We start from the raw sequence: 10,456 nt of genomic DNA on the forward strand, positions 1-10,456 counted from the left end.
CAGAAAAGGCAGACTCCTCGATTCTCAGGCTTCTGAACCACTTACGCAAAGTGTCTCTGTCTAAGCAGAATCCAGCTCCAGTCTGCTGACCTTCATCCTCTCCATCGCTGCATCCAGCCATTGGTTCAGCTTATGCCTATTGGATTTAATAGAAAAACTGTGTGTCATCAGCATACCAATGTCACTGTGCCCCAAACCTCCTGAAGGGATCTCCCAGAGGCTTCATTGGCTAAATAGTGTGGGGGATGGAGTTATGCTTTGCAGCACCCTGCTCCCCAGCTGCTCAAATGTAGACATGTAGTTCCCCAGGGCTATTCTCTGGAACCAGCCATGCTGGTAGGAGCAAAACTACAGTAGCACAGTGGCTCCAACTCCGAAGCAATGGAGGTGGCAATGGCACCCAAAGTCCCCGAGAGACCCAACAGCAGCAGTCGGATTGCCCTCTCCTTGAAGGAGGAGCAGGGCATGAACCCTGAGGGGAAGGAATCCAGAGAATGTGCTTCCTCCAAAGTGCCTGAAGCGGAGCTGCCACTGCACCCCTGAGCCCCTTACCTTGCCCCCAAAGGAGATGTCAGAGTCCTCAGGGTCCAGCAAGGGCTTTTGCAGGAGCAAGCATAGAGGACAAGCCCACCTCGTGGCAATCCATAATGTGGATGGATTGCTCTTCTTGGAGGAGTTATCATGGACTCAGTTTGTTCATGTTTTCTTTGAAGACCTAACAGTGTCCGCATTTGGAGTGTCCGACCAAAGTTGACTCATACTTGCCTTTATTTTTAATATATATTTGCAGGGCGTGGGAGCGAGGGAAGGAAGCAAATGCCTCCAGACTCAACCAAAACACAAACTGAAAAACATTAATAAGGAAGGATAAGTTGTTTGCTTATTATTTTAAAAATTGCAAGGTGTTTCTTTGTTTCTCATACGTGGTTTCCAAACTGAAATTGCTGTGAAGGATGACAAAGAGTTGGAGTACCATTTTTAGGCATGGCTTGCTGGCTTCCTGTCTCTTAAAGTAATTAGGTCACAGTAAGATCCTTGGTCATCATGCCCTACTGACATAGAGCTGCCAAGAATTTGCAGGTTAAGACAGCATTCCTAAGCTCCTGGGGAAGGCCGGCTGCCCTGGAATTTCCTTCCTGTCAGCAGAGGCAGAAGTCTGCTCCACTGCCACCAGTGCTCTGGCAGCATGGGAGGTGAAAAGGGGCATGTTGAGGGTGCGTTGAGGAAGCTCTGGAGCTAGTCGTAAAGCCCTTCTGTTCTCCCTACCACCACCACCACCCCATGGTCATAAAACTACACCAACCCTGAGCCTGGCAGAGCTTAGGATGTGATGGGTCCTCCACTGTGGGATCTCCCACCGACCTGTATAGGACAGCGTTGCCCAATTGTAGTATGAGATAATCACTTTGGGTATCTCTTAGTACTGTGTTGGAAATGAAATGCTATGGATCTGAGTGTGGATGAGAGAAGCTGTGGCCCTGGGGTAGAGGTCATATTTTTAATATCTGATACAAGCAGCTGCTCAGCAGCTTAAGATATTGAGAGAGTGGGATACATCTTTTCGCATGACAATTTGGAACTCCGTGCCAGAATAGGGCTCTCTGGCTTCTTGGCCGGGCAAAGCAGCTGTTCCATGTCTCTCAGTAGTATTTTAACTGGAGGTGCCATTGTTGGGGTTTATTGCAGTTCAGGCTTTTGATTCCTGCTACACTTTTTGCAGTGATAGTGCAATAATTTGTGAGATACCGAACTTATTTTGTTCACAGCACCTACTTACCTTAATGGAACATCCTCAAAGTATTACTTGTGCTGAAATACTTAACTATATCGGATGACCTTCTAAGCCAGGTGTGGGGGAACCTTTGACCCTGCAGGTGTTACTGAACTACAGCTCCCAGCATCCTTGGCCGTTGGCCATGCTTGCTGGGGCGAATGGGAGTTGTAGCTGAGCAACATCTTGGGCAAGAGCCAAAGGTTCCCTGCACTTCTTCTAAGGAATCAAATGCTAGGATTTAAACAACCAGCCTTAGTTATCATAATTTGCTTCCTTTAACTGCTTTGTTTCTTCTTTCCCTTCCCACAGGTGAGCGACCGTTCCCTTGCACATGGCCCGATTGCCTTAAAAAGTTCTCCCGCTCTGATGAGTTGACGCGACACTACCGAACCCACACTGGGGAGAAGCAGTTCCGATGCCCACTCTGTGAGAAGCGGTTCATGAGGAGCGACCACCTGACAAAGCATGCGCGTCGCCACACTGAGTTCCACCCCAGCATGATCAAGCGATCTAAAAAGGCCAGCGCTGCCTCCTTTTGAATAACAGACTACTGTGGGGGTGGGGGGTGGGGAGACAACCATTGTCGAGAAAGGCATAACTGATCAGCACAAATACGTCCGCCAGTGTACAGAAATATTCCCCTACTTGCATTTTAAAGCACATGTAGCCGGAAGATTAACATTTTCATCCTTTCCACCCTGCTATGCTACCAACAACAGTCTTAAATCAGTCACTGCTGGGTGGGTGTTGGGGAGGGGGGATCAGCAGAAATAATGCAACTTTTCTTTTTGTAGTTTAAATAATTGACACTGGTGTATATATGTCTGACTGGTGGTTTGACCTGTGACACCACAGTAGTGATTCCAAGCTCTTTGTGATTGCTGTGTCATGGGCATGTTTTGTTGACTAATGTAATGCTGCTTGTATTTAAATGAAAACAAAAACGACAAAAAAAGTTTAGTACAACCACTTTCCAGCTCACTTAAGTATTTCTCAAGTAAAGGAAACAGAACAGAAACCCAACTCCATAGCACATGTTTTAGAAGAAGATTCACTTCTCTCTGTGTGTGTCTCTCTCAATGGTCCATCCTGTTCAAGACTGTTAAGAAAAAAACCATTACATCTGTTGCTCTTATTAGCTGATTGATGTACAAACAAGGAGGTGAAATTTATACTGAAGAAGAACTGTTCTGTATATCCAGTTTTTTTAAAAAAAATGAGCTACACTTTTGATTATATGTTGCTCTTTTTTTGAGTGAAATCATGCATACAAACCAATGACTAAGCAAAAAGGAAAACAAGATATAAGCTTGTATCATGTGTTTCTGTGGCTCTGCTCTTCATTTGCCATTTGGGTATATTTGTGAAAAAGTCATGGTAGAGAATGTGGGAGAGGTATGAGACCAACAGCAGTGCCCCCACTTCTAGCTGACTTTCATCTGAAAACGATGTACCGTACTGTACTCTATAAATACCACTAACAGTGCTTTATTCTGCTGCGTTTCATTGGAATGGATGCATAAGCAGCAGCTACCATCCGTATAAGCTACCACTTTTGTAAAGGTTTTTTCCTTATGTCTCTCTCTCTCTGAAAGGTGCATTCTCTTCATCCAGTTGCCAGATTCCTGTCAGCCAGTGGGAACTGTGTGCATTTCTGGAGGGAACAAAACTTTCTCCCTCTCCTTACACAACATTCTCTATGCTAACAGAGACAAGACAATGAAGACTTGCTGGGTTTTTTAAAACCACTTTCCAAGAGACTTCTACCTTTTCATAAATTGCAGCTCTTGTACAGAATGAGAAGAAAACAAACAAACAAACAACAACAACGAGGTAATTGAACCTACCACACAGGGGGTATGTCAAAATATTTCTTAGGACATGAACTCTGCCACTATGTACCTTGTGATCTTACCCTGTGTGTTAGGCTTGATGCATTGAATGATAATGGCAATACTTTGTCCGTTAATGCTAAGGCTTGCTCTTTGAAAACAGGAGTGGAAGCGTCCTTGGAAGAACCCCTTGCATCTAGCCAAGCCGCCATCTTCGTCAATGTTAAAGCATGAACTTTCCCTCCCCCATCTCTTGTAATGGTGGAGAATTATGTTTACAGACTTTCCCCGCTACCCAGAAACATTCTACTGGTTCTATGTTCTTTACTCCTCCTTCGCAAGGAGAGAGAGGTGCAACTGTCCTATCTAGGGCCAGATTCATCCCTGACATAATCACCCTGCAGCCAGTGGAATTATACTGGGATCAATTTGCCCCATCTTTGTAAAGAATCTGTACATACAACTCTTGTAAAGTACACCTGCAATGGCAGAATCTTCTTGTTTCACCTGATAAAAAGCTAGCTTCCTAGAAAAAAATAAAAATAAACATCTCAGAGAGTAGAGTATTCTACAATCGTCCGTGGCTTCCAGCACTTAGAACTCAGTATGCATCTAGCATTTTTAACCTGTGTGGTTCATTATTAAAAAAAACAACAACCTCTTGTCTATGCGAAGAGAATGGCTTCTAAGTAAAGGTGTTAGGGGCACTTGAACAATCTATGGGATTTCAAAAGCAAAAAGGGATGAGTTTTCTTCAGTGAAGACATGTCAGGAAACCAAGCACACTTTCTACCTCCGTTTCAGCTTTTTGAAACGTTTTATTTTACGATAAACCAAAATTAATTTCTGGTGTCCAAAATAAATCATAGGGATGTTTGTTCTTCCTTATAAAAACAGGTAGCCTGGCTATTTCTATCGCTCTAGTGTAAAAAGTATTCTGCTTTTCCAGTACTGTTAATGCTGCCTTGTTTGATGGGGGTGAGGACCGTGCGCTAGGCCAGCCACTCACAACACGGGATTATTCCAGCCAACCTCCCCTTCCATCCAAGACCAGTTCTCAAGACCCTCTGCTCTCAGTTAGTCCTACTCCTTCAACAGTCACTAGAACTGTAGACTGTTGCTCTGAGGGAGGACAAATGCAGTATTAGCGAAATAGAGCCTGGATGCTGAATGCTGTTATTTCACCTTGACTGTAAAGCCACAGGCACATGAACATCCCCTCCTTGACAAATGATCAAGTCGCTTAGACACATGAGAAACTGTCGTGTGGCTGCCCAGTGATTAGGGCACTTGCCTCTTTTTCTGACGGGTGTGGGCTCATTTCCTTGATCTCACACTACATAGCCCACCAGGAAGATTATAGTCTGGACCCTTGAGTTGGCAAGTCTATGGTGGCTGAGCATTGGCCTGCATTCAGCTAAGTAGTCCTGCCAGCAGAAGTCCACCCAAGGACTTCCCTGCTCCCCTCTGCTCCCCCTGTGGGCCCCTGCATTGGTTCAGGGGAGCCCCCCGAGAAGCTGGCAGGCAGGTGCAAGAGGCAGATAGGCGTGTGCAGATGGAGCTTAGCTCTGTGCTGAATTCCTCCCAGTGTGCTCACCACATTGCTCCTATGTGTAGGTGACAGAAATGGCATTGCCTTAACCACATCAGCCAAGCAGGTTCTAATGATGCGTCTGCTGTGCCCTAAAATGTAGTTTTGCACAGCTTTTAGGCATAATGTTTTAAAACAAAACCAACATGTGAATTATGTTCTTTCTTTAAAAAAAAAAAAACATTCTTGGGTGCTAAGCCTACCATGGAATGTATAATCTTAAATTTAGGTTTGTTCTCTTAATAGATCTTCCATCTATATTTTTAAAAATTGTGAAGCCCTTCATTGTCACTGCAGTGATGTATGCATGACCACGCTGCTTATTGGTGGCAGCTGTCAGTGTGGCCACCAGTTTGTGGTGGGTTGGTTGTCTGACTTGCAGGTGAAGGGTTTTGTCACCACAGCATCTGCACTTAAGTGTGTTGAACAGCAACAAGCAACATTTCAGTTTTTGCTAACAGACAACCCAGTCACCACAAAGAGCCATCGTGGCTGCACTGAGGGGGAGCAGTTGCCACCCCCACATCAAGCAGGGCCATAATTTGTACCAGTCCTTGGACCACAGATGGACGTGGGAATGCTTCCTGTGTTACTTTGAGCAGATATGGGTGTGCATGAGAAGGTCTTAAAAGGGTGGGTCCACATGTTTTAGAGTTGAGGATTCTGCTTCTTTGCCATGATTCAAGAGAAAAAGTTAATTTGCAAGGATTTCTCTTTAACCCCCCTACCACTTTCCTTCCTCCCCAAGCCACATGGGGGAAACTAGGGTGTGGTGGCTTAGAGAGGAAATCAGTGGGCAGGATTAGGGACATGCTGTCCTGTTTCTTCCTTGCAAATTATTCCTTCTCCCACTTGCTGCAGAGAAGCAGTAATAAGAGTTTCTGGCCCTGTGATTGCTGACAAACGTATGTAGACCCAAATATGCATGAGAATGGTTTGTGAGAAAGGTAATTGAAGCTGCTCATGCCCCAGAAAAGGCCTATACATGGGATCATGAGTCTACTCTCGGAAGCAGAGGCCTGTTTCTTCAGCTGTGGTTCTCAACACACTTGAAAGCGAGTTTCACTGAAATCCACGGGACTTGATTCCAATTCAATATGCTTTGTATTGGGGTGCAAGTCTTGCTTCTTAGGAGTCTTCCAAAAGTAACCTCAGAAGCTACCCAAAGTTTATTAACCACTAACAAAATTAAATGAAAAATAGGAAAAGTTTGTCTCGGTGTAAAAGCAAGCAGTAAATTTCATGGTCAAACTTGACAATGCAGTAAAATCAGTTATTATTGGTTCTTAACAAAAGGGAGTTTAGGAAGAGACTTTTGCAGGTGTTGAGAAGAACAAAAGATCAAGTTTTCTGGGAACATCATTTGCCACGTTACTCTGGAAATTCTTAGGAGTGCTGACGTGAAGATGGCTCCTCTCCTCACTTCAGAAAGACCATTCTAGAGAAGCCATGGCTTTAAAACTATAGCTATACAACATCCTTTGTGAACAATTTTGATGACTTATATACAGGTCTCTTTTCTGTTTGCTGATGGACTTAGCCCAGTATGCACCAAACCGGACATACTCTTCAAATGCTGTTTTACTACAGATTAACAATCTGTAACACTGTAAAATACCAACCTTTACAAGTTTAATCCATTTTATTTTTGTACAGTATTCGTATCCTTTCTAAGTTATTTTCCTGTCCTGTTTTTGTAAATCACATGAAATTGTAAAAAAGAAAAAAGTAGTCCTAGGTGTTTTTTGTACATATGTATATATAAATTGTCCAATAATAAAAAATAAAATAAATAAAAACAAACCTGTTACTTGGAATGATTTGCATCCATGAATGACTGCACAGAATTTAGTGTCAGCTTTATGCCCGAGTGGGGATTTGAACCCTGATCTCCCTGTAGCGGTTAGTCCAGTACCAACCAGTACACCACACTGCCTCTCAACTGAACCGCCTAGGCAAAAATTTAACCTGCCCCCTGAAGCCCAACAGTAGCAAGGGTGCCATGGAAGTCTTTGTGGGGAGGCCATGTCACAAACTGGGCCCCACAACTGACAAGGAAGGCCTTTTCTCCAGCTGCTGACCCACCTCTCCTCTGAAGGCTCCAAGTCATGGAGGACTTTAAAGGTACAGCCAAGATGGCCCCCCTCCCCCCAGCCCCAGCCAGCATCACTAGTGGTCAGGAAGGTCCAAAACACCTGAAGGGAACCACCTTGGCCGGCCCTCAGGCTTTGAATTGTGCTTGGAAACCTGCAAGGCACCTGGCTGACCATGTAAGCATCACAAAAAATGGACATAGATTTGCATATGCGGATTGATATGTATAGATGCGAATTTAGATATTATTGCTACAATTTAAATAGAAACACATTGTGTTACCAGGGTGTGTCATTTTAGGGGTGAAACTTAAATTTTGCAAATTTCTTCAGTGAAGGGTCTTAAAAATGTTTTTGGGTGTGAGGAATTCAAATCTATTATTTTTGTGATTGGACAACATTTATTTTGGTAAGTCTATGTCTGATGAAGAAGCACATAAACTGCTTTAGGAAAACAAAAGAATTTAATTTTGCCTTAAGAAAATGTCAGCTAATGCTAAATACCACTACACAATATTAATGCTATATAAAATAAAATATGCAATTTTGCACATATTTTACTTAACCAGCAAAACTAATTTATATTAATTTAACTAAAATATCTTTTGAGTTCCCAAGTCATGTTGCAACTATTTACCACCCCTTGCTTTTGGAATTTCAAAGTTGAAAAATTCTGCACAATGTCTCATGCTAAGAGGGGAGGTGGTCTGGTGAGCCTGGCACCTGCTCTGTCTGTTTCCCCCTATATTTCGTTGATGGGCACCTTCAAGGCCACGGCTGCCCTTTGGACTGCACCAGACACTCCTTCAAACTGTCCTCTGACAGCGCTTCAAAGAGAGGGTTGTCCTTCTTAAGCAGGATTAATGGCTCTGCAAAAACTAGGAAAGTTGTTTCAGGAGAGATGGTTATGAGATATTTTCCTGACTAGTTGCAGTCAATAACCAAGCAGCCACATTTTGCACCAGCAGAAGATTCTGGTTCTTAACAGTCTTCAAATGAAGGCTGCAGGGAACACCTTGAAATTATGGCCATGTCTATTTTGCTAGGCCATGGACAACTGGCCAGGCTGCCTTTGCGCAGGAGAGGCTGCAGCTGGTCCATCAGTCTCAGCTGCTGGATTGTCCTACAACTCAAGCTGCAAATACCATCCTTTCAGAAAAGACAACCCCATCTAGATGCTATTACCACTTTGAAGCTGAATGGGTTGAAAGAGGCAATCACCACTGATTTGTGCAGGTTGAAATGGTCTTTGTCTGTTTCTTGCCATTTGGTCTAACAAAACGGGTGATTATATACAAAGATGAGCCCTTTACTCTGTCTGGATTAATGGGTTTTTATTTTGGCAGGATGGTGAGCAATATTGCAAATCAGCAGTCGTTGTTTGTATATAGCAAGGCTGAGTACGCACCAAACATTTAAAGCACATCCTATCCTTTTAAAGGGTGCTGGGAATTGTAGTGCTGTGAGGGGTAAACTACACTTCCCAGGATTCTTTGGAGGGAAAATTTGCCTTAAACATATAGTGTGTGCATCATTCACAACTACTTCAGTCTCGCAAAAACACCCAACGGCAAAATTTAAGCCCATTCATCAGGCAACCTGGGTGAGAACTATATCTAACTAAGAAGATTCCACCTAAACATTCGGAAGAACTTTCTGACAGTAAGAGCTGTTCGCCAGTGGAATTTGCTGCCAAGGAGTGTGGTGGAGTCTCCTTCTTGGAGGTCTTTAAGCAGAGGCTTGACAACCATATGTCAGGAGTGCTCTGATGGTGTTTCCTGCTTGGCAGGGGGTTGGACTCGATGGCCCTTGTGGTCTCTTCCAACTCTATGATTCTATGATTCTATGATTCTAAGTACTTAATCTATGATTCTATGATCTACAAAATTTGTATGTGGTTATATTGAAATGAAATGGAAATGAAAGGTTCACTTCTAATTTGACGTAAAGAGATTAGATGACCAAATACAAATGAATGCAAGCTTTTGAAGAGAAGATGCAAACTTGAGCATCAGGTTGTTGGCTAGACAATTCCTTAAACTGACTTCCAATCAACAAAGTTCAGTTTATCTGCTTAATGATGCATATATTTTTTACTAACTGTTACTAGTGTGGTGGAGTCTCCTTCTTTGGAGGTCTTTAAGCAGACAACCATATGTCAGGAGTGCTCTGATGGTGTTTCCTGCTTGGCAGGGGGTTGGACTCAATGGCCCTTGTGGTCTCTTCCAACTCTATGATTCTATGAAAAAACTTCCCTTAGGAATAATTTTTCATTGACTTAATTTTTCACTCCTGGGTCAAGTTAGGGTTCTTGTTTTCTCTTAATCAAATTATGCTCAGTACTAACACAAGAAGAAGAGAATCAGATATAAACTGCTGTGACAAGAACTTGAGGGGTGGGGAACCCATCGCCCTTCAGGTGTCAGAGGACTACAGCTCCCCTAACCATTGGACCTGCTGGTTGAAGCCGATGGGAGTTGGGAGTTCAACAGGATCAGGAGGAGCAGAGGTTTCCTGCCCCCATTTTATAGCAGAGTTTCTGGCTTCCTATCCATGGAAGTTACTGGTTGATAGAGGCTGTGAAGAACATGTTGCTTCACTACTGAGGTAACTCCACATGGAATTCAACTTTTGTGCTCTACTTCTCAAATTGAGTTATTACATGTAGTAGTCATGATGAAAGGCATGCAGCCAACCTGGTGCAGGAATAAATGGCTGAAAGCAGGCAAAACGAATCCTCCTTCATGCGGCATATTCTGTAGCTGAACTATGCAATTTGCTCCCACAAGGCGTACTGATAACCATGGACTTGAATGGCGTTAAAAGAGGATGGTTGTTTTCCATTCTCTGTCATCCAGCCTGCATCTCAATACCAGTTGCTGGGATTCACAAGGACAGAGATTTGCTCTCCCGCAGGCATCTGATTGGCCACGGTGAGAGCAGGAGGCTGGACCAGGGGAGCAGTGGCCTCACCCAGCAGGCTCTTGCGTCCCAAGGATTCTAACGCGTTTAACACCTTGGACGAATAGATTTACCGCTCAATCTTACACAAGTATGTTTAGAAATAAGTCCCATTGAATTCAATTGAGCATTTTGACATAATAAAAAGGTATAAAGTACCCATCAACTGTATGACGTTTATGAAATGCAGGCAACCAATAGGTCT

The 10,456-nt window shown here is 43.5% G+C and overlaps 1 protein-coding gene and 1 long non-coding RNA gene across 3 annotated transcripts in view; one reads left to right on the plus strand and one right to left on the minus strand.

Annotated features, from left to right (window-relative positions):
- Positions 1-7,000, plus strand: part of KLF9 (KLF transcription factor 9) — a 32,418-nt gene extending 25,418 nt beyond the window's left edge. The window contains exon 6 of one of the 2 annotated variants that reach the window (XR_014224392.1): positions 2,084-2,189. Coding sequence is in view for 1 of the 2 variants with exons in the window: in XM_082241666.1 (XP_082097792.1) it covers positions 2,084-2,313 (230 nt within the window). In the remaining variant the exon portion in view is untranslated. Of the gene's footprint in view, positions 1-2,083 lie in introns of both variants that reach the window. The other variant, XM_082241666.1, reaches the window with a different exon arrangement.
- Positions 5,371-9,286, minus strand: LOC309542788. Its single transcript, XR_014224434.1, has 2 exons — positions 9,174-9,286; positions 5,371-8,910 (listed from the first exon to the last, which is right to left on the minus strand). It is a non-coding gene; the product is annotated as an uncharacterized lncRNA (long non-coding RNA).
- Positions 9,287-10,456: the final 1,170 nt, after the last annotated feature.

The sequence above is a fragment of the Podarcis vaucheri genome (genome assembly GCF_965113315.1).
Source record: "Podarcis vaucheri genome assembly, chromosome: 11".
Lineage (NCBI taxonomy): Eukaryota > Metazoa > Chordata > Lepidosauria > Squamata > Lacertidae > Podarcis > Podarcis vaucheri.